Source organism: Callospermophilus lateralis, chromosome 2 (assembly GCF_048772815.1).
Source record: "Callospermophilus lateralis isolate mCalLat2 chromosome 2, mCalLat2.hap1, whole genome shotgun sequence".
NCBI lineage: Eukaryota > Metazoa > Chordata > Mammalia > Rodentia > Sciuridae > Callospermophilus > Callospermophilus lateralis.
In genome coordinates this window covers 121020986-121045539 of record NC_135306.1, presented here as the reverse complement: position 1 = coordinate 121045539, position 24554 = coordinate 121020986, and the positions used below count along the sequence as shown (strand labels likewise).

At 34.9% G+C, this 24554-nt stretch overlaps 1 protein-coding gene across 10 annotated transcripts; it reads right to left on the bottom strand.

Moving 5' to 3' along the window:
* Positions 1-11044: 11044 nt before the first annotated feature.
* Msantd4 (Myb/SANT DNA binding domain containing 4 with coiled-coils) lies at positions 11045-23991 on the bottom strand. 10 transcript variants are annotated; one of them, XM_076846458.2, is made up of 5 exons: positions 23959-23991; positions 23126-23271; positions 15697-15877; positions 13497-14118; positions 11045-13257 (listed from the first exon to the last, which is right to left on the bottom strand). In XM_076846458.2, the coding sequence occupies exons 4-5, from the start codon at positions 13956-13958 to the stop codon at positions 12682-12684; spliced, it is 1038 nt and encodes a 345-aa protein (XP_076702573.1). In that variant the 5' UTR covers positions 13959-14118; positions 15697-15877; positions 23126-23271; positions 23959-23991; the 3' UTR covers positions 11045-12681. The 10 variants fall into 10 exon arrangements, with proteins under 10 accessions (XP_076702573.1, XP_076702568.1, XP_076702572.1 ...); XM_076846453.2 differs by adding an exon at positions 23504-23637 and having other exon boundaries at positions 13497-15877; positions 23959-23980; XM_076846457.2 differs by lacking the exon at positions 15697-15877.
* Positions 23992-24554: the final 563 nt, after the last annotated feature.

Here is a 24554-nt window from a genome sequence, read left to right as displayed (position 1 = left end):
CTCTTGTCTCAGCCTTCCAACTAGCTGGGATAGGAAGGTGTGTGCCACCATGCTTGTATGTTTAATGGTTAAAAAGAATATTAAAGAGGTTGAAAAATAAGGAAAATTTGAAAGAGAGATCTATTAAAACTCAACATTATTTTAATTTTAAATATTTATATCAAAACCAAAATTTATTATAATTTTATTTTCTTAGCTTTAGAAGAAGAAAGTTTAAATTTGTTGATGATATTTTTTTAATTAATTTTTATTGTAGGTTGTTCAAAACATTACATAGTTCTTGATATATCATATTTCACACTTTGATTCAAGTGGGATGTGAGCTCCCATTTTTACCCCATATACAGATTGCAGAATCACATCAGTTGCACAACCATTGATTTACATATTGCCATTCTGGTGACTGTTGTATTCTGCTGCCTTTCCTATCCTCTACTATCCCCCCTCCCCCCTCCCCTCTCCTCTTCTCTCTCTACCCCCTCTACTGTAATTCATTTCTCCCCCTTATATTTTTCCTCCTTTCCCTTCACTTCCTCTTGTATGTAATTTTGTATACCCCTGAGGGTCTCCTTCCATTTACATGCAATTTCCCTTCTCTCTCCCTTTCCCTCCCACCTCTCATCCCTGTTTAATGTTAATCTTCTTCTCATGCTCTTCGTCCCTACTCTGTTCTTAGTTACTCTCCTTATATGTTGATGATATTTTTGAAATCTACTCTTTGCATATCTTTCAACTAAGAGTATTGATGTATTTGTGTTAAGTTTTTTGAGTTCTTTATATATTCTGGATATTAATCAGCAATTTCTCTTAAGCAAAGATCTTAAATAACTTTCATTGAAACTGTTGCAGATTTCTAAATATTAATAAGTATAGTTTTTATTTTTCATATATTATTTTATTTGTCAAAGAGTTTTTATGTTTGTTTTTATTTTAGGTACATGAATAGTCCAGTGGTAGAATTCTCTCTCCTTCCATGAGGGAGGCCTGGGTTTAGTTTTAGCCCTGGCTTTGGTTCCAGGCACATGTGTGGCAATTGGTCTCCTTTACTATTTCTAAAAAATAGCTAGGCCTGAACAGTCTGTCTGGAGTCAGAAAGATCATCAAGGCCAAAGCATCAATAATAATGTACATAAAATAAGAAAATACATAGTTAATATAATTGACACTATGATGAATGGATGCCAAATAAACAAATATATATTTAAAAGTACAGATCAGGAAGAAATTTACTAATAAGCAAAACTGAAAATTCAGAATCAGTTCCAATATCAAGTGAGATTGATCCAGCAGTTCACATTATGTCATCAAAGACTCAACTTCTTTCTACTCTTCCTGCCTTTCCTGACAGGACTCCCTTACAGATGCTTCTTTTGAGAAATATCTGTTGAGTTCTTTTACCCATTTATTGATTGGGTTATTTGATTTTGGGGTGCTAAGTTTTTTGAGTTCTTTATATATTCTGGATACTAATCAGCTATGACAGAAGCAGCTGGCAAAGATTTTCTTCCATTTAGTAGGCTCTCTCATCATGCTTTTAATTATTTCCTTTGCTGTGCAGAAGATTTTTAATTTGATAGCATCTCACTTATTTATTCTTGGTTTTATTTCTTGAGTTTTAGGTATCTTGTTTAGGAAGCACCAATTTGATAGAGTGTTGATCCTCTATTTTCTTCTAGCAGTTGCAAGGTTTCTGGTCCACTTTGTGCAGGGTGAGAGAAAGGGATCTAGTTTCATTCTTCTACATGTGGCTACCCAGTTTTCTCAGCACCATTTGTTAAAAAGCCTATGTTTCTCCAACAAAAATATTAGCACCTTTTCCACTATCAGATGGCTGTATGTGGATTTATCTTTGTTTCTTCTATCCCACTAGTCTTCATGCCTATTTAGATGCAAATATCAGGCTGTTTTTCATAATATACCTATGTAGTATAATTTCAGATCAGATATTGTGGTGCCTCCTGCATATATTTTCTTGTTCAGTATTGCTTTGACTCTTCTGGGTCTCTTATTCTTTTAAATGATTTTAAGAACATTTTCATCTTTCTGTGAAGAATGTTTTTGGTATTTAGATAGGAGATTGCATTGAATCTGTATACTGTTTTTGATAGTATGGTCATTTTGACAATATTAATTCTGCCTATGCAAGAACATGGGAGGTCTTTCCATCTTCTAAGGCCTTCTTCAATTTCTCTTTTCAGTATTCTAGTGTTCTATAATTTTAATTGTAGAGATCTCTTACCTCCTTGGTTAGATTAATTCCCAAGGGTTTTGTTTTGTTTTGTTTTGTTTTGTTTTGTTTTGTTTTTGTGTGTGTGTTTGTGTGTGTTTTGAAGTTATTGTGAATGTGATGGTTTTTCTGATTTCTTTCTCAACTGAATCACTGTTTGATTATAGGAAAGTTATTGATTTGTGGGTGTTGATCATGTATTCTGCTATTTTCCTATATTCATTTATCAGCTATAGAAGTGGAGTTTTTAGTGTTCTAGATATAGAATCATGTCATCAGCAAACAGAGAGGGTTTGACTTCCTTTCCTGTTGGTGTTCCTTAAAATTCCTTCTATTGCCTGATTGCTCTAGCTACAGTTTCAAGAACTATGTTGAATAGAGATGGGGTGAGTGGACATCCTTGTCTTCTTTCTGATTTTAGAGAAAATACTTTAGTGCTTCTCCAATATTATGTTGGCTTAGGGTTTGTCATAAATATTCTTTACAATGTTTAAGTAAGTTCCTTTGATCCCTACCTTCTCCAGCCTTTTTAATGCGAATGAGTGTTGGATTTTATCACAGACCTTTCTGCATCTATTGAGATGATTATGTGATTCTTGTCCTTAATTCTATATAAGTGATGAATTGCATATATTGATTTGCTTATATTAGACCAATCTTGCATCCCTAGGATAAAATCCACTTAATCTTGGTGTACTATTTTCTTAATATGTTTTTGAAGGTGGTTTTTCAATGTCTTCTTAAAGATTTTTACATCTATATTCATCAGGGATATTGTTATATAGTTTTCTTTTTTGGGGGGTGTGTGTCTTTGTCTGGTTTTGGTATCAGGGTTACTAGCTTCATAGAATGTGTTTGGGAGTGTTCCTACCCTTTCAATTACATGGAATAATTTGAGAAAGACTGGTGTTAGTTCTTCTTTAAAGTTCTGCTAAAACTCAGTTGAGAGTCCATGTGGTCTTGGGTTTTTCATTTTTGGAATGATTTTCATTGCTGTTTAATTTTATTACTTGATATTGTCTGCTTAGGTTTTTTTAAAATATTTTCCTGGTGGTTGAATTTATAGACACATAGGTCATATGTGTCTATAAATTGGTCCATGTGCTCCAGGTTTTCAAGTTTTTCGGAGGATAAATTTTCAAAATGTTTCTAATGATGACCAGAAGTGTCTGTGGTGGTATCCCCTTTTTCATCTCTAATTTTGTTTATTTGGGTCCTTTATATCTTAGTTTTGGTTAGTTTGGCTAAGGATTTGTCAATCTTACTTATCTTTTGAAAAAAACAACTTTTCATTGAGTTAATCCTGTGTATCATTTTTTTTTAAATTCTCAATTTCATTAATTTTGGTTCTGAACTTAATTATCTCCTGTCTTCTACTAACTTTGGAATTAGTTTGTTTTTAATTTTCTAGAATATTAAGGTGAAGCATAAGCTTATTTATTTATTTACTCTTTTAATATAGGCATTTAATGCTATAAAATTTCTTCTTAGATCTGTTTTCATACTGTCCCAGAGATTTTGATATGTTGTATCTTTCTTATTTGTTTGTTTCTAAGAATTTCTTCTCTCATTTCTTCTTTAATACATTATTCATTTGAAAGAGTATTGGTCTATCAAAAACATACATATACACGTGTGTGTGTGTGTGTGTGTGTATTTATACATAAAAGAGTATTGTTCAAAACAAATCACAGAATAAATATGGTCAAAAATATATGAAAAATGTTAAACATCACTAGCAATTAGAGAAATGCAAATTAAAACTACTCTAAATTTCAGTTCACTCCAGTCAGAATGGCAATTATCAAAAATACAAGTAACAATAAATGTTGGCAAGGATGTGGGGAAAATATACTCTCATATGTTGCTGGTGGGACTGCAAATTGGTGCAACCACTCTGGAAGGCAGTATGGATATTCTTTAGAAAACTTGGAATGGAACCACCATTTGACCCAGTTATCCCACTCCTTCACCTATACCCAAAGGACTTAAAATCAGCATACTATAGTGATGTGGCCATATCAATGTTCAGAGCAGCTCAATTCACAATAGCTAAGTTATGGAATCAATTTAGGTGCCCCTCAACCAATGAGTGGATAAGGAAAATGTGGTACATATACACAATTGAATATTAGCGATAAAGAAGAATGAAATTTGGCATTTGCGGTAAATAAAATGGAATGGAATCCATCATGTTAAGTAAAATAAGCCAATCTCCAAAACTCAATAGCCAAATGTTCTCTCTGATATGCAGATGCTGACTCTCAATAGGTTTTGGCTGGGGGGAGAGAGAAGCGGAGTTTCACCAAATTGGACAGGGGGAATGGAGGAAAAAGAGGGGGTTGGGAATGGGAAAGACTAGAATGAATCAGACATAACTTTTCTATATTCATAAGTGAATACACAACCAGTGTATCTCCACATCAAGTACAACCACAAGAATGGAAAGTTATACTCCATGTATGGAAGATATGTCAAAATACATTCTACTGTAATATATAACTAAAAAGAACAAATAAAAAAATCATTTCTAAAAAACCTCATCTGAAAAAGAACAAAGAATATTATTGTTCATTCTTCATGTGTTTATGTGGTTTCTATTATTTTTTATTATTGATTTCTAGTTTTATTTAATTCTGATCCAATGAGATACATTGGATTAAATTTAAATTTTTGTATTTGCTAACACTTACACTATGACACAGAATATAGTTTATTTTGTAAAAGGTTCTATGAGCTGCTGAGAAGGTAGATTCAGGCAGTTTTGGGGTGAAATATTCTTTAGATGTCTATTAGGTCCATTTGATTTATACTATTTCTAAGTTGGAAATTTTTTATTGATTTTATGTTTTGATGACCTGTCTATTGATAATAAGGATATGTTAAAATCTCCCAGTATTATTGTATTGGGGTGTATTTGAGATTAATAGCAAGGAGTACTTTTTTTGTATGTAATTGGGTGCACTGATATTTGGCACATATATACTTACTATTGTTATACTGCTTGGATTATTCCCTTTACCATTATGCAGTGGCTTTCCTTGTCTCTTCTGATTAATTTTTGAAATCTGCTTTGTCACATATGAGTATAAAAAGTTCTACATGTTTTTGGACTCCATTTGCATGAAATATTTTTTTTCTATCCTTTTACCTCCAGCCTGTGCCTTTGCCTGTGAAATGAGTTTCTTGCAAACAGCATATAGTTGGATCTTATTTTTGATCCATTTTGATAATTTATGTCTTTTAATTGGGGAGTTGAGACCATGTACATTCAGTGTTGATATGGATATATGGTTGTGGTTTCCTGCCATTTTGATTTTTTTGCTGAATCTAAATCTGCCTTGATTTTCATTTAGTAGATTACTCTCCTATCGATCTTCTATACAGGAATTTTAAGATTTGTTTTTGGGTTCCTCTGTATGTAGTTTGAATATTCTTTATAATGATAGCTTAGTGCGCATGATTTTTTTAGTTTATCCTTGTCATGGAAAGTTTTTATTTCCTCCTCAAATTTGAGAGAGCTTTTCCTGGTTGGCAAAAGTTCTATTTTATAGACAATCAACTCTTTTCATGATGATTTCAAGTGATTTTTTTGGTTTGATTGTGTCTTTCATTTCCATGAATTCAGATTGGTATATTTTCAATATCTTTATTTCTTTGTTGAAATAGTCTTTCATCTCCTGTATTTGCTTACTTAATTACTTAGGTCTTCTTTGAATATATCAATAATCAGGTTTTTAAAATAATCTTTTTCTGGAATTCCATGTCCTTCCATATCTATGGGATTTTTTGATAGGGGACTGTGAATTTGGGGAGATTTGTTTTCCTTATGTTTTTAGAGGTCTTGGATTTACACATCTATCAACTGAGATGGATTCCTCTTGCCTTTTATACATATGTCCTTTAGTGTGTAGTTATCTTTTTTGTTATGGGACTTCAGTTTTTGATATGTGAGTAGATTTTAAGGGTAGAACCCGAGGTCTCGCTCTGGTTGTTCTTCCTTGGGACCTGGTTGTTTTGAGGTTTTTGCCTCCCCATTTCTAAGAGTTGAAGCAATGGTAAGGTTTAGGTGGAGCTAGATCATGTGTGGGGTGAAACACACAATTGTTTTGCTGAGTTGTATTTCTCAATAGCACGAGCTCTACTCTGTGATCTTGAAGTATTCCAATCATTTTCCATCCCCTCTTAGAGGGAGAACCAAGGATAGCATTAATGTGAGCAACAGATGTACAACCTTAATATACACATCCATATATATATATATACATGTCTACTTTAACACTAATTGTCATTTATATAGGAATGGTAAGGTTAGCATTCAGCATCAACACCAAGAATAAAAAACTGTGAACCAAATCAGGTGTCTACTAGGTCATCCACTGTATCCATAATTACAACACAATGAATGGGGTAGTAATTGCATAAACTATTTGGTCCTGTTATTTAGTGGGATTACTATTTTTTAAGCAAGAGAAAATGAGGTAGGAAGGTGAGAGTTTGAAATATTTTGGAAAATTATCAGAGGAGAGATAGGAGTTAAGTAGCAGATGTTGAATGTAAAGAAGAAATAATTAACTGAAAGTAATGAATAAAAGAGGAGAGGGAACAGAAAAATGTGGCTGTTAGTGGTGAAAGAGAATAAAAAATAGGAGATAGGTGGAACAGGAACCAAGGTATAAACAAACCCACAAATGCGAGATTAAAACTACTTGAACTCCCATATAATTATATGCAACTGAAGTCAAATCCAAACTATTAATGTGAAGGTCAATTTATATAAATGTATATGTATTTTTCCAAGCCTGTTGGTGCATCTAGAGCACACACACACACACACTTGAGTCAAGTATAATTTTTTTTTTTTTTTGTGACTATTTCAATCAGGTTCAGGTGTACTTCATAGGTCATAAACTGTGACTGCTGGCTTTATGTGATCCTGATTTATCTCTGCTGACTGCCATGACTGTGGTCAATTTCCACATCAGGATCTGTTCCCACTGAATCCTGTGCCCCAGGCATTTTTGGTTAGTTTAACTGAACCCCTCCCACTACCAATTCTGTGCTTATTCAAATCAGCTTCCCTCTCTAATACAGAGGTTCCCCCAAGCCAAAATGATCATTTTTAAATTCTGTGCCTACATTCCCCTTTTCCTCAGTGGCCACCAGCCAGGCTGTCATGTTTCTAATGTATTATTTCTTATGTTCGGTTCCAAGTTTGAGTATCTATGCCTCTACAGTTCCTTTTACAGATTTTACATTTTATGCCCAATGGAATGAGAGAGATTTTTTAGGGGTGATAAATTTGTAATACCTCCAAGCTGCTTAATTAATTAATTAGGCTTTTCAATAATGTATTTGTAAGGATTTGTTGTTGTTGTAACCAAAAGACTCAACAAGAACAACTTACAGGAAATGTTTATTTTTGATCAGTTTCAGAGGTTCAGTTTGGTTAGCTGACTCCATTGCTCTGGCCCGAAGATGAGGTGAGCATCTTGGTGGAGGAAAAACTCAGGCCATGACAGTAAGGAAGTTGAGAAAGCTCCACTTACAAGGGACAACATATAAACCCCACAATATTCTTTAGTCACTTCCTTCAGCCACACCCTACACCTGCCTATAGTGACCAACCATCAATCCATTCAAATTATTAACCCATAAAATGGGTTAATCTACTGATTAGGTTAGTTTTCATAATCTAATCATATCACCTCTAAACAATCCTACATTGTCTCACATGTGAGTTTGGGGAGAAGGTTGGTCATCCCATTTCCAAACCATAACAATGTTAAAACAAATATCTGGTGAAAATAGAGAGCGTGTTTGAGGCTTTGTATTAGAAAATTACACACAGAAAACCTATGAGTTAATATATGGAGTAAATTTTCCTCTGTATGCTTCCACACCTATGATAGTGGAGGGTATAAAAACAGTATTTATTTCTATATGTATTTTATACTGATGTGATCTACCTCTCTTAATTATAGTCAACTATATTCTAAGTTGCTTATTAATTTTAAACTATATTCTTGTGTATCGTCATCCCAAACATGGTGAGAGTTGGGTAAGGAACTAATACATATGTAACAGACAAGAACAGTGAGGCTCAGAGACTTGATTGCCTAATATCACCCAGAAGATGAAGCAGAGCTGGGACTAGCCTAAGGTATTTCCTGAGCTCTTCTTCTCTTCCACCACTTTATATCCTGTCAAGTCTCAGGACATCAAAGAAACATATTCTGGGAAATCTGTTCTGAAAGTGTCATGCAAGAGGATTCATCAGAAAAAACTGAGGAGGCTACTGGAATACAGGCTGAAGATGCCTCCACACTAAAAACATGTGAGCTTGGAGGAGGCTTATCTGAGCAATTACTTGAAGGAAAGAAAGAATTTGAGCAACAATTTGGGAAGAAGGAGGAAGCAAGGGATTTGAAGAAACCTTTAAAATTTCCAAACAAACAGGTACAAATAAATAGCACCACTGCAGAGCAAAAAGGATTCATTAGAGAAAGAAGCTAATGAATTCAGTTCTGACATCCATAATATATTTGGAAAAACAGCAAAATATAGGGTGAAGTGCTTGTAAAAATTGGATATACAGGTTTATAGTTCAGTTCAAATGTTGGAAATGGAGATTTAAACCTGAATTGATTTTAGAGGACTTCATATTCCAACTTATTTTTAAAAAGAATTTACAGCAGAAAAATAAGTGGTAAATAATAAAGGGTATTTTACTGATGAAAATCATTGAGATTTTCAAAATTTCTCAAAATATTTCACAATTTAAAATTCTATAATCATTGTCATTTCTTAATTTCATCCTAAAGTCATTAACGTATAGTCTCAATGCTTCTATCTGCAGTGGTAAATTAATCTGAGGTTTAAGCAACCAATTTGCCTATTTTTTTCCCAAGAGGATATGTTCTTCTCCAGCTGTCTTCCAGCTATACATAGGCTAAATCCCTTTTGAAATGCATTAAGGGAGATTTTCAGAGATACTGTTGACAGATAATCCTCAACTGGATTTTAATTAAGGCACTATGCAAAACACTGCCTGGTGTGTATATAAAAGCATGAACACATGTGAAAGAGAAGTTAAAGGCTGAAAAAGAAAACAGGTTGTTAGGATTCTGAGAGCTTTAGAAGTTAAAACTTCAGATGTGAAATAAGAAGAAGCCCTGAAAAATAAAAAAAATTAAAAATAAGATTATTATTGAAAAAGTGTGTTGTTAAAGCAAATGCAGAATAACATAGTAAGAATCATTTTGCATTCAAAACAAAATATGTTAAGGGCAAAGAAGTAGGAAAAGGTAATTATTAACTCACAATAAAATATTCTGGAAGCAGTGTGATATGCTTTTATACACAGGATAGAAGTGGCAAAGCATGAACAGGTACAAAAGTGAGAGACAACCAAAATAATATAAAATGGACAAATCTGAAAATGGAAGAAGTGAAGCAGTTCTCTTCAATTACAGAGACTACAGTGTTTAATTGAGAGGAAAAGCCTAAGAGAATGCTCTTTTTCTGCAAATTTATTGCCCCTTCTTTCTTCTAAATCAGCATGTTCACAAAAAGGATGGGAAGAAGTTCCTTGTGACCAGGATGGTAATTCAGAGTACCTACCAGGACATTTTTGTCTAGGACAAATGCTAAATGAGACCCAGGGGTCACTGATACAATCAGGAGTATCCCAGGTCAGCCAGAATGGAGGTATGGCAGACTGATTGCAAAAGTGGTCACAATATCTCATCCAGCTCTGTATCCCTATCTTTCAAGGAACTTCACATTTCCTCAATTCAAGAGGTAAACTCCATTCCTACTTCTTAATTCTGGACTATAATTAATTTGGCCAAAAGAACACAACAGGAGTAGTACTACCCACAATGGAGCAAGGCCAAGATAGCCTGTCTAGAGGGGATCAAGTACCATGAGGTGAGCTCAGTCCCAACAAACCTCGGTTCCAATATCCAGTTAACTCCCAGAAACTGAACTCTCAGTTCACTTGCAGCTGACAGGGGAACCCAGTGAAGATCAAATGGCCCAGCTACATTCACTCCAGTTTTCTCTAAAATCATAAGCAAAATAGTTATTGTTTCTAGCCACCCAATTTTGGTTTCTTGCACAGCAATAGTTAACAAACACTACTTACACAAGTGTGCTGACCACCTCATAAATGTGGGAATAACATTTCTACTGGATTGACCCAGCCCATTTGCACTGGGCAGAGTTAGGAAACTTTTAGGATGTTACATCCAAAATAAATAACTGCCTATATTCATATTCTCCCTAGGAAATTAAAATCTTCTGATCTCAAATCCAATACTAATATAATCTCACACTTAGTTACAATTTTATGGTTTATATACTTGCACACACCATTTTCTTTAAATAAAACAAACTATGGAGCTCTAGCAGATAAGGTAGCACTATACTCATTTTACAAAGCAAACAAATCAAGTGGAAGGGCAAGTTAAATAACATTCACAATAGCAAATGGCAAAGCTACAGTATGATTTCACTATTTCTCCTGGGAGATCTTATGCTAAAATTTTGGGACAGTATTGGTATATAATTTTTTAGGCATTTAGTTAATTGAATCTAGGAAGTTTACTTCTTTTCTTATAAAAATGAAGATAACATGACTTAGCTTAAGGGTTGTTTCGAGGGGCAAAGAGATAATTATGTGACATAGCTCCAAGCCTAGCATGAATGTTAGGCTCTTGCCCCCATTCACCATAATAGGGATCTCTCCCAAGCTTGTTAACCACTACCCATGAGCACTGAAATGATAAACTTTCAGACAAATAGATAGGCAAATTTATTTCTATGGTAGAAGCATTTATTATAGTTATAGAAAAATAACACTATTTCAAATCAGGGTAAGTAAGCAGAAGTATATTTTTCTCTTGCATACCCATACTCAATGTCAACATGATTTCAAGCTGTTCTTAATAAGAAACAAACACACAATCAAGGTAGTATGCCAATAGAAGAGTATGTATTAAAGCTACATATCAGCCCTGGAAATTAGAAAACACAAAGTGAACTTGTGCAGCCATTTTCAACTTCAGTGTGTATCAGCCTCATCTTGACTGTGGAAAAAGCACCTTCAGGAAACTGAAGGCAAATTACCAGGTTAAGCAAGCTCTTGGCCTCAGAGCAGCAAAGACACTGAGGGTACAAACTTTGCTTCTCGCAGAGGGGCAAAGACAAAATATACTACAATGAAAACAACAACAACAACAAAAAAAAACCCAGTCATTTACTCACTGTGACTTCTATGAGCCTCAGATTCAGGAATAACAGCACTATTCTCACGAACGTTGTACAGGTTAGGTCAAATTTTGTGTTAGTGCTTTCCCCACCAATAACACTCAGCTATTATCATTATTTCATTATTTTAACATCATCATCATTATTTGATACACATGAAATTCTCCCCACTTCCTACTCCCAAACAGTCTTTGTCAAGCAACCATGTTCTGGGTCCAAGCTCTCAGATTGTTTGGTACCACTTTTACACTGGTAACATTTTTACTAGCTTCTATCATTCTCTTACATAACACTTCAGTACATTATTAAAATGACAATTTTTATATTCAAACTGAGACAACAGATTCAAAGAGGAAAGGGAACCAAAGTTTTCAAGTTGTATGTTGCTTCTAAAGCATCAATAGACGAATGAACTTTGTTTCAAAGTGGCCAATTTTAGTCCATCTCTGAGTTCCCTGTGGTTTTCTGAATATCAGGCTATTATAGATGAAAACATGGAGATAAAATACCTATAATCTTCATCACTTCCTATATTCAATACACTACAGTCATGTTTCATAGTTCAAAGTTTTTGGCAATTTAAGTATCTACCTACATAATTTGAGGTTTTTAATATTCTAAAAACATTATAGAGGGGTTTAGTTGGGCTAGGATATGGTTTTTTAAACCTGGCATGAATGACATTTTGGGTTTGCAAATTCTTAACTGTGCATCTTATGCATTATAGATGTTCAGCAGGATCCCTGGGCTTTACATATTAGCCAGTGTAGCAACTTGCCATCCCATACCGGTTTTGACAAAAATGTCTCCAGACATTGTCAAATGTCTTCTGGGGGCCAAAATCAGCCCTAGTTTAGAACTACTGGATTAGAATTTAACAGACATAATTGTAAACTCTGAGTGCACAGATAATACAAGACTCTACATAATATTACTAATGTGAAGAGTCTAGCACAATAATTTTTGCTATTGTGTTTATACTAGGGCACAGAGATTTTTATATAATATACTATTCAAGCATATGATCACTCACATCTATCTTTTTCCTACTGAAAACACTGACATTAGATAAGAAAATTAAAAAAAAAAAAAAAAAAAGCTAATCCAGAAATCACCTTTATATCACCTGGTATGAGAAAAACTTAGTCTACTAACAGTCACTAAATGGTCACCTAAAGAAATCACTGCAAGTGTCCTTCCTTCTGAATTCTAAGTCTCTCTTTCTCCACCTGTAGGCGTTCCTTTTCAATCTGTAGCTTCTCAGATTCAAACTTCAAAAACTGCAGCCTATCTTTTTCCAGCTGCAAGCGTTCTCGCTCAAGTTTTAACTTCTCTGTTTCTATGTCCTGTGGCTGAAGCATGGACTTTTCTCCTTGGCCAAGTTCATTTTCCAGAGATGGTTTCTCAGAATTGACTATCTGTAACCTCAATTTCTCTCTCTCAATCTGCAGTCGCTCCTTCTCCAGCTGCAGCCGCTCATGCTCCATGTCTAAATGGCGCAATCTCTCCTTCTCTATCTGTAGGCGCTCCTTTTCCACCTGCAGCCTTTCCGCCTCAATATCTAGGCGCCGCTTTTCCAACTCTAGTTTCTGTTTCTCTATGTTTACAAGCAAGTGGGGCTCATCATATGCAGACCTGGATGGTGTTGAGTTAAGGGTGAAGAACTCATCAATGTGGGGGAAGTCAGGAAGTTCATTTTCCCTCCTGGAATCTGGTATGACAGATGACAGCATTTCCTCCTCCTCCTCAATCTCAAACTGAGAAAAGAGAAAATGATTTTCAATGTTATTTCTACTTCACAGTTGCCAATTTGTTCAAATTGCTCTTAAAAGACCTTCTGTATTGTTTAAACATATAAAACCATTTAATTTGAATTGTGAAAACCCTTTACATTGAATTGCTAGATATCACTGAAACAATCAAAAATTATATATTTATATATACATACACATACACATACACACAGTGGCATAAAATGTCACAGGCTAAAACTTACTTCAGGACTCTGGGGGTCCCTTTCTTCTTCTTCCACTTTGACCTCAGTTAAGGATCCACCTGCATCCCTGAAATCTGCCACATTTTGCCAATCAAAATTTGGATCATTTCGGAATCCAATCTTTTCATCTATCTCTTCAGTAAGAGAGTCATCTAAATCAGATGTGGGAAGTGGAAACCCCGATCCAACCAGCTTAATGTTTGCTTTCATCCTCTTCCTCTTCATAAGTGCTCGCCAGTCAAGGTACCTTCTTTTCACTTCTGTCCCTGTCCTCTGTTCTCCTTCTCCTACAGCATTCACACACTGTGCTATCTCCTCCCAAGCCATTCGTTTCATCACGTTTATTGTTGTATTGAGCTGCTTGGAAAAGATGACTTCTTTCCTTTTGGTAATTTCTTTCAAAAGGGTCTGAGTTTCTTGAACACTAAAATTGCTTTTCCTTTTTCTTTTTAACTGCTTCATTTTTTTTTTCTAATTAAATGGAGTTTTTACAGAAGATGTGAAAAGAACTTGAAGAGTGCTGCAAAGCACATGAATCAAGGACAAACCCTTGTTGGCAACTTAGTTTAAATCACTCAATTTTCTACTCATCTAGTAGTAGAGGCAGGCTGGATAATAATTCCTAAAGGGAAAAAGAAAAGTAAAATCAATCGATCAAACTTCAACTTCTGTTAACCCCAATAAGCCACATTAATTTAAAAAGAAACAAAAACCTACAACACTCTATGGCTTAAAATTGCCTACTTCTCTATCTTTGCCAATACTACCATGATCCCAGCTGCCATCTTCTCACCTGGAATGCTGCAATGGTTGCTCACCAGCTGCATTCTTGACTCACTTCCCACTGTTCTAGCTCCTTCTCTCTTTAAATCAACCTGTAGTCTCCAACTATACAGGACTTCTCTCAGTCATCTATTCCTTTCAAGTTTTTTCCCTGCTTCAAAGCCTTTGTCAACACACTGTTCCCTCTGCCTAGAAAATGGACTGCTTCCTTCTTGGCCTACTCAATTCCTCATGCTTCAGCCCCCAAATTAAACATGTTTTCATTGAAGCTTTTCTTGGTAAGTCAAACAGCATAAAGTCTATTCTACTTTTGTTTAACTTTTGTACTATTGCTAAAATATGGCTTAGAGACTCTCTTTCCCACTTCAAAAGTTTGAGGACAAGGATATTTTTGCTCACCATCACTTTCTCAGGCCTTAGTTTCTGGCATGTGGCAAGCACAACACAAATATACACTGAATGAATAAGGTGATCTGTTAAAAGGGCCATTTGGAATACTGAAAATAGGAAAACTGAAAGTCTAAGCTATAAAATGAATAAAACTCAGAAACTGGTTTGAGACAATGTCTGTTCAAAAAAATAAGAATTATCCACATTTTACCACTTCAAAAATTAAAACTCACTTTTAGAATCTGTAAACTGAGAATAAAATTTCCTTAATGAAAACATAAGGATACAACAAATTAAAGGGGTAATGTAAAAATGGTAAAGATTTTTCCTCAGCCATCCCATCTATTAATCAAAAAAGAACAACATTGCTGATTAAAAGAAAAAACAAAAATTTAAATTTCTAAATCTTTGGGGATCTAGGGTACAATTCTTAGTTTACCACTCTAATTCTGTCCCTCAATGCATACTATGACCTCCCCATTCCCTCAACCCACCTCCAATATCTAACATGAAATAAAACCAGGTTGAATGGTATATTTATTTCTAATTAATGCTTTTAATTATTTGATTTTCTCTGGAGAATTTCTCAGCAATACTTTATAACATTCTGGCCACTTTTTATTGTAGAGTTAAACATTGTGATTTAGCAAGTAACTAGGTATACTTTTAGTCTCTGTGAAATAATTTTTAAAATAGTCATGTGGCAAAATTTCAATATAAATTCTGAAGGAAAAAGAATCCTCATTCAAGCACTTAAGATCTAAAACAGAATGTTTCTCCAATTTCCAGATGACGTTTATGCTATAGTATCATCCAAGAGAGTATCTGAAACTTCTGAAAAAGGTCAACTTTTCTAGCCCCACATTAGACTAACTGAATGTGGAATGCTAGGGGTAGGATCCAGCAAATGTGTTTCAATAAGCCCTCTAGAAAACTGCAATACATGCTGAAGTTTGAGAATCTCTGAACAAGACCTATATATCAATCAGTAAAATGGGTGTTTCACACATCTGGCTCTCTTGCCTACCTTGATTCCAAGACTGATATAAGAGTAATTGGTTGGTGGAATGAATATAAAGTAAATCAAAATCCTCATTGTAATGGACCTAGGAAATGTTTTTGTGCTATCCAGACTTTGCATTGTGGGAAGGTACATTAAGAAGGTTGGGACAGATATTCAGACTTGAGTCAGGAATTCACTTTTTTTCCTAGAGGCAGAAAATGAAACCATCTATTAAAAAGGTTCAAGTGCCTTGTATAATGCAGCACATACTGCTTTATACATATTGGTTTAACTGAAAAAAAAAGAGGAACAAAGGTTAGAAAATCTCTTATTTGATTTTTAAAAGTATGTAAAGGAAAACAATATGTAAAGAACAAGCAATACTTATAAAACTGTATTTCTGACTTCAAATTCACTCAACGAATACTACCATAGAATACAGCCTACATAATGAGAGGATGGAATGAGATTGCTAAAGACCTTTCCAATTCTCTCACTGCCTGACTATAAACTTTTCCTGACATTATGAAGAAAAAATACCAAATACTCATAAAGTTCCAAATCCTGTCATTTAGTCCCCACCACAGCACTGTATTAAAGATACCAGTTATTTCTATTTTTAAAACAAAATTGAAAGGTTAATTTGCACACAGCTACTCAAATGACAGGATTTATATTTGGGTTCTCTGTGTCACATCTACTTCAACTTAATTATCAGCTTGTGACAGCTAAATCAGAAATGTGTTGCTGATGAATTTTGAGATACCACTTAGCAGATTTTCAAAAGGAACAGATTCCTATCTATGTGGAATGTCCAGATAAATTCCATATATAAGCAGAAAAACTCCAAACTTCAATCAGTTAAGTTTTCCCTGTCATGTATTAAAGTAAATAAAAATGGAGAGAAGGCCTGAAGAATCCCTGAACAAAGTAATCAGTTAGATCTCCTAAGTGACCTTCCTTTGATTTGCAAATATAAGTGAAATACTTGGGCTACTTCTTATAAATGCCACATTTAAAAAAAAAAAAAAAAACTAAGGCCAACCAATCAGAAGCAGCCAACTTATGGTTATAGAATGATGGAGGCAACCATATAAATGTAATGAATCAAATATTTTCATTGCTTTACTTCCATATTCATTCTATAAAAGCCTTCTCCTGGCACTTCCTCTGCAGAATCACTGAAACACTCCTCGTTTGGAGCTGCCCAATTTATAAATCACTGTTTCCTCAAATAAACTTTTAAAAATTTTATTATATCTCAGTTTACCTTTTAACCTGGTTTTTCTCAAACACTTTCATGACTACCAGTTTTAAATTTTTATTGATGTGAAAAATATTTCTCTACCAATTCATGATGGAAACAGTACCTTCTACTAAAGCAAAAATAAACAAATAAGGTTAAATTTTAAAAATACACAAAAATCTTTTCTTTACTGTTTGAATCCTCTTTTACAGTTAAAAGTGGTTGCTAACTCCTCATTCTTAAACTTTACCAAAACAGCATTTATTTCCATTTCATCAAACTTTTATTCATTTTTTATCTTTTCTAGTTTCTGGTAATCTTTGTTCCACAGGCTTTGTGTGTATCTAGAAAAATCACCAAATATATGCCAAACACCCCATCTTTTTGTTTCTACTCACTCATGTGAAATAACCATTTCCTGAATGGCCACTTGCTGTTGAAATAGAGGTCAGAGAGAATGAAAAATTCTGAACAGCAGAAAGTGTACTCTCAAAAAAATCAACTGTCAATTCCACAAACACATACAAAAAAGAGCAAAGTATATAAAAACAAAAACAGGACTGCAAGCAAACTATGTCTGAAATAGAATTTCTCAAAGACATTTACTGATAAATTGAAATCCATTAAATTGGAATATAATCAGTAACAGCATGCTTAATATTATTCTACGTATATGCTTGCCTTTCAGTCAAATCTAAGCCTTTTGTCAAAAGAATATAAGAAAATATATTAATAAATTAAAACATCATTAAAAAAGACAGTATGTATAGTTGTTATAAACACAAATTCTGGAGTCAGAATCCAGGGATTAGATTTAGATCTACCACTTCCTAGGTGGGGGGCCTTTAAGCTCTTTGCATGCAATTTTATTTGGAAAATAATGATGATAATGTTGTTTCAGAGACAATACAAGAAAAAAAAAAAGATTTAGTAAAATATGGAGAACAGTTACTGGCATATATTAAGCACTATTAAAAGCTTTTAAACTTTATTACATCAAAGACAAAATGAAACAGAGGTCACAATATTGGTATTGTTCCAGGTAAGCTGAATGGGAGGTCTATGGTTCTTTATTACTATGCTTTATAATATATATATGTGATATTATGGAGCCTACTCATGAAAGCTCACAAATGCCAAATGTGTACATCTCAACTCTACTTTCACAGATGTCATGCTGGGAGCTAAAAATCAGCCAAAACATCAGTTTTAGAACACTATGGCTACAATATTTGCACATATCAAATAATATCCACTAATAAGATGAAAGAAATGGAAATGGTATGTTTTAACATTAGATCCCAAGCAAATTTAGTGAACATTTTAGAAAATAGTTTTAGAGAATCATATTTAACTAGCACTCAGGCCTAGCAAGCCTAACATTCCTTTTTCAATTTAAGCTATCCAATAGGATGGGTAAGTATTCAGCTTTCCTCTAGAGGAGACTAAAAATGATCATGAGGTACCATGTTTATAGTGCACAATAAAAGAAATGAAGCAAACTGACATACATCACTAATCCAGCCTCAGTTTGCTGCTTCTTGGTACACTAAGTTGAAAGATAACTCAAAGGAATTACTGAAATCAAACTTGGCTTTTTTCTTTTTTCATCATTTGTCCCACCACTGAGGACCTGGAAGAGGGTAGTCTACCTGCTCCAAAGACAGTATCTTCAATACCTGATAGTATGCCTAACAATTAGGAAGATGTAAAAAATATAAAATTAAAAGAACGTGCTCAGCAGATGGGAAAAGAAAAAGAAACAAAATAAATGAAGGAAGGTAAGAAAGAAAAACTGAAATTTCCACGGGTACAAAAAGCATAATATTAAGGGAAGAAGGTAATTGAAGTCAATATAGGCAAGAATCAGTTAGTGAAGACATTAGGTACTAAACTACTCACCTCATAACCATGCCAAAGAATTTAACAATTAATAGGCTAAAAAAATTCTGAATTTTTTTTTTTTCAGCTAACAGACTACCTTGCTTCTTAGGGGTATCTACTGAGTATAAGCAGGTTATAAAAGACATTTTGAAAAATGGGATCAGAGGTTAGATGTCCTAAAAATAGAACAGAGAGCTAAAGTGACATCCAATTCCATATTAAATTATCTAAAATGTGGTAAGAAAAATGACTTTTTGTTTCTAAAAGATACAGACTGTTTCAGAGCATTTAAATAGTTTCTTGAACTATTATATTTTTAAGGTAAAAGCATGGTAAAAGTACAAACATTCATCAGTAGGGTACTGCATGAATAAACCAAATACTATGTTGCATGATGAAATATATGTACCATGTCAGATTATTATAGACACAGCGTTAGCATATCGTCATCCCTGTATGGATACTATAGTTCATACAAGTCAACAAAAGTGGGAAAGGAAATGTATATATACATGTTCATTTGTGCACATATTCACAAAGGCAAAACATGCTGTGCTAGACACAGAACATGCTGTGCTAGACAGCAAGCTCACCAACTCTGTCCACCACCATTACTGGCTCTAAGGATCATGTATAAGTCACCACTGCTTTAACCATGTGACTGTTTGTTAGCCCATGGCATATTTTACTATGAGGAGATTAAAATTATGTTAAAAATCTACTTATGAGGGATTTTTATTATAGAAAATTAGATATTTTAAGTCTCACAAATATGTACCTTACAAATTTATTGATATAAAAAGTAAAAATATGCATATATGTTTAAAAAGTCTAAGTAATGGTACAAAATGAAGTTAAAGTCTCCCTACCAGCAATGTAACTAATAATTTCTTAAGATTCTTTCCAGAAAAATCATATATGTTTATAATAGCATGTGATACTGTTGGTTCTAGGACTACAACTTAAATAACTAAGTTAAGAGCTAAGTTTGCACTTAAGAGCTAAGTTTGCTTACCTTGCTCCTCCTCTCTTTATAGTAACCAATAAAAATATGTGAGCCATGCATATACTTTAAAATTTCCTAGTAGCTACAGTAAAAATAAAACAAAGAGGTACAATTGATTTTAACAAATTTTATTTAACACCATATATTCAATATATTATCATTGTATTATGTAATCAATACAAAATTACTGAGTAATATTTCCATTTCCATTCTTGTTTTTTCACTGTTTTAAAAATCCAGTATGAATTTTATAGTTACAGGTACATCTTACTTTGTACTAGCCACAACCATTTACCTAGTAGCAAATCGGCACATGCCCACGCACACGCGCGCACACACACACACACACACACACACAATCACCTAAGGAGTTTTTCAAAGTATCTATGACCAATCCCTATCTCTGACCATATAAAACAATTTTTTACAATAGAGGCAGGCATTAAGAATTTAAAGAGATCTCTAGGTAATATTCATTGGCAGACAAAACTGAGAACAATCCTGCTTAGAGAATCAGTGTTAAAAACTTACTTGTTCAAACATATACAGAAAAGCAAGGAGTACAAATGCTATTACTGCTAAGAAATTTCAGAGATCATTGAGGAAAAACTCACCTACTCAAAAGACTTACAAGGTAGAAAAAGTCAGTTTATTTGAGGGGTGGGGGGAATGCCTGACATAATGTTATGTCAGAAGCCAGAAGAATGTCTCCGAATCATAAGAACCAACTCACACCTCTATTTATTGGAAACACATCAACCAATACAGGTAAGTCAATTTAGACTTAAGAAACAGACTACTCTTCTGAGAATAAAGCATTCTTATAAGCAGTGTCTTTAGACACCCATATCTTTATTAGAAAATATTATGATTAACTTAAGAATATAAATCTGAAATATCCATTATCAGACTGAATAATTAAGAAATACTGCTTCATTTATCAAATACGTAGAGTCCCTAAAAGCCTTTCAAAGGCTTTCTACTGCACTTAAGAGCTAAGTTTGCTTACCTTGCTCCTCCTCTCTTCCTGTTATAAACTCGTTATGGAGTCTTACCAACATACCATCATATTTACCTTTTCCAGTTTTAACCATCACCCTAATACCAACCCCCAACCCACTTTCTCCAACAAACGTGTAGGCACAGTGCACATGAAATCAGTGCCAGTTATAACATTCCTCTAAATTCTAGAACTGTGTTGTCCAATAGAAATTATAAGAGCTATATATAAATTTAACTCTTCTAGTAACCACATTAAAAAAGTAAAGAGAAACATGTAAAAATGAATTCTATTTTAGTTAATGCAATATATCCTAAATGTTATCCTTTCAACATGTAATCAACTTAAAAAATTACTGAGGTATTTTACATACTTTTCAAATGCCAGTCAGTATTTTATACTTCACTTTTTAAATCTAGCCATATTTCAAGTGCTCAACAGCAACGTGTGGATACTGACTACTACATTGGACACCACAGCTCTGTCATGATCCCTATTTATTTGAGGACTATCACAGTTGTGTTCTCTATAGCCCATCTCCCCAACTCCCATGGTGTCCGCCCTTTTGTCTAGCAAATGTCTACTCATCCTTTAGAATTCAATTTAAATGTCTTTTCTGTTCTCATTCACATAAGTCCAATGTCCTTGCCATATACTTCTACTATCAGACCATACTATAGTCACTTATTTTACATTAAAAGCAACAGGAAATCAAAGCTAAATATATTACTCCTGTTGTCAAATAATTTACAATCTAGTGAAATTAGTAAAACATAGATGCATAATGAAATGCACATAAAAAAATTATACTGAATCTGCAAAGTGAAGGTCATGAATACAGACTACATAGGCTGATATGCCAATTCCACCATTTAATAGCTCTGTGACAAGCAAAGTAACCTTTTGTACTTGTTTCCTCATCTATAAATGGTCTTATTATAAATAATAATAGGACTCATGATGTTTTAAGATTTAAAAGAGAAAATGCAATTAAGAAGTTTATAATGACAAAGATAGTAAGCCCACAAGAAATATGTACTATCATTACCTCTTAGTACAGTAACTGGACATAGTAAGCAACTGTTTCTTTACTGAAGATTAATGCTAATATATGAAGAGTACAATAAAGAAGTACTAACAAAATACCCTGAATATCCAGAAGGAGAAATCGTCCATGGGATCAAAAAGGGTTTTGAGAAGGAATTAGCTTTTGATGTGGGTCTTATACATGAATAGACTAATGAGGGACACGAAAAAAGGTGAAGGTATCAGGAATTAAAGCTAAGAAACTAGGTCGGGGCCAAATATCAGCTAATCTTTAATGTTGGTTTAATAACACCCTGAACTTTGATCAGAAAATGTACTGAACAAGACAAATATAACTATGGAAGTTCACATTTTTTTGAAATTCAGGGTTACCTTTTATATGGAGGCACTATTACTATAATACTATACAAACTATAAGAACAAATATATGATAAACAATGACTGAAATTGTCAAGAGAATCCTAATTTATGCAGATAACCACCATCAGGTTTTATTGCTCTTAGAATCTGAGATCATTTCATCAATTTGGTGTAAATTTATTGGAACAGCAGAAATAGCAGTGCTTTTACCACCAAGTCAATATATTTTTTGACAACAGTCATTGTCAAAATTTGACAATAGTTGTTGCCATTTTCATATTTTTCCCAAGAATTTCTATCTCCATACTTCTAGCTTCTAATGTGGTGCCCCTTCAGGGACAGCTGCGCTAGGTACTTCTTTCAAATGTTGTAGTCCCGCTAACGCTGCAAAGCCATGAGTGATCTATGCTGAGCTAATGAACTATTTCATCAAAACCAATATTGGAACACATCTTAGACTTCCTGACAGTCTTGGCTTATTGTGTGAAAAAAAACTTTGCATGAAAGCTTGACATTTTCTAAGTTAAAAAAAAAAAAAAAGTGCCAGCCTCAGTGCATATTGTGTTGTTAAAATTTGCTAACACACATAAAGGCTATGTTTTCAGGAATGCATATGTTTCTGTCTTCTTTATATTTTGGAAGCTTGGGTTTTCTGCCATCAAAAAATATATATATATATTTATTAAGTTCCTACTATGTGTTAGACACAGAATATAACATCCCATAAAATGCCATCCCATTTTTAATTGATTGCCATCACCCATCTTCAGAGGAGGGAATTCAATAGTTGCAATCTTTAAAACTTATAGACCTGTAATGTACAATCACAGAGAACAATCATTTTCCTGAAATCCCATCTCACAATCATTCTTTACTGTCAGGAAATAGGAATAATATGAAGTTCACTTACGTAATCCTCATGCAGATGACGCACCACCAAAACAATATTATAACAGGCAATTTTTAACAAGAACTAACAACTGAGAATGAAGTTCCGTTCCTATATTGCATGATAAAACAGAATTAAGAGGTCTGAGAAAAATCAGGCAGTAAAATCTGCGTTAAAAAAAAAATGAAAGGGTAAATTCATTAAGCAATTGGAGAAGAAAAGTATCATACACCTACAAAACTTCCCTCAATGTCCACCCCAATCCTCTTTAAAGTATGATTCCTGCCCCCCAATGTTCTCATAGGAAATTAACTTCCCTGCCGAATAGTACGTTCTTCTTTAAAACTTGTAGGTAAACGAGTTTAGAAATGTGTCGCCAGTCACCAAAGTATCATTCACCTGCTCCAAGCTGCCGCCTCCTGCGGGACTGCTCAGTAAACACCCCCTACGAAGAAACCGGAGGACAGGATTCCCGCGAGGCCACCCAGGAACAGGGGGCGCGCACCTGAATCAGCCACATGATGCAGCTGCACCTGGTGAGAGCCGGGGCAACTTGGAAAAGGATTCCTTTCTCCGAATATTTAATGGGAGTCCCGATTTGGGTGTTCAGAAACTTCCGCAGCCTTGTTTCAGGGGTTTGGGCCCTTCTAACCCTCTCCCATCAGGGACAGCCGCGCTAGGTACTTCTTTCAAATGTTGTAGTCCCGCTAATGCTGCAAAGCCAGGGTCAGAGGCTGGTAGCGGCGAGACACTACCTGCCGCTGACCCCGCCGGGACCCTCCCCCCATGCGAGGACACCCACTGTCTGTGGAGCCTGTCACCCTCGCTGTCTCCTCCCGCACCGTACTTCTCACCTGCGACCCTGGCAGCACCTCCACAAGATCGCCTCTAAGGGTGGTAAAAAAGGGACGCTTCATTAATTCCCCGCCCACCAACTTCTCACTCCCTCCATTGGCTGGAGTACATGCCGCTCATTAGATGCGGTTCATCCATTGGTCCGAAGGGCACTACCATTCTGGGCGAGAGCCCGCCTCAGGCCAAGCCTCACAATGGGAATCGAATCCCAAACCGGTTCCGGGTTAGTGCCCTGGAATCCGCCCCTTTGTGAGTCGCCTCGCGTTCTACGCTCAGTCTTTGGTGCTTGTCTCTGTCAGTCAAGTGGCCTCTAGGAAAGGATTGGTCCCTAGCGATCAGCTTGCCGCGCTGTTCCACCTGATTGGAGAATTGGCCGCTCCATCTCCAAACTCTACTCCTGTCCTTCACCCTCGACCGACTGTTAAAAGGGCAAAGAACTGACATTCTTGAATCTAGCGGGCTTCCCAGGCCGGCATCATGTACTGAAACAATTGCGACTTCCTTTGGTGTCAACCATTCCCCTGATACTGACTTTGCCAAAGGTCAGTGGTCACCGGTGACTTCCTTTTGGCAAAATCCATTAGTCACTTCTTTT

Coding starts and splice junctions, on each gene's coding strand:
- Msantd4 (XM_076846458.2), bottom strand. CDS start 13,958: ATGAAGCAGTTAAAAAGAAAAAGGAAAAGCAATTTTAGTGTTCAAGAA. Junction 13,258..13,496: donor GGGACCCCCAGAGTCCTGAA/GTAAGTTTTAGC, acceptor CTCTTTTCTCAG/TTTGAGATTGAGGAGGAGGA.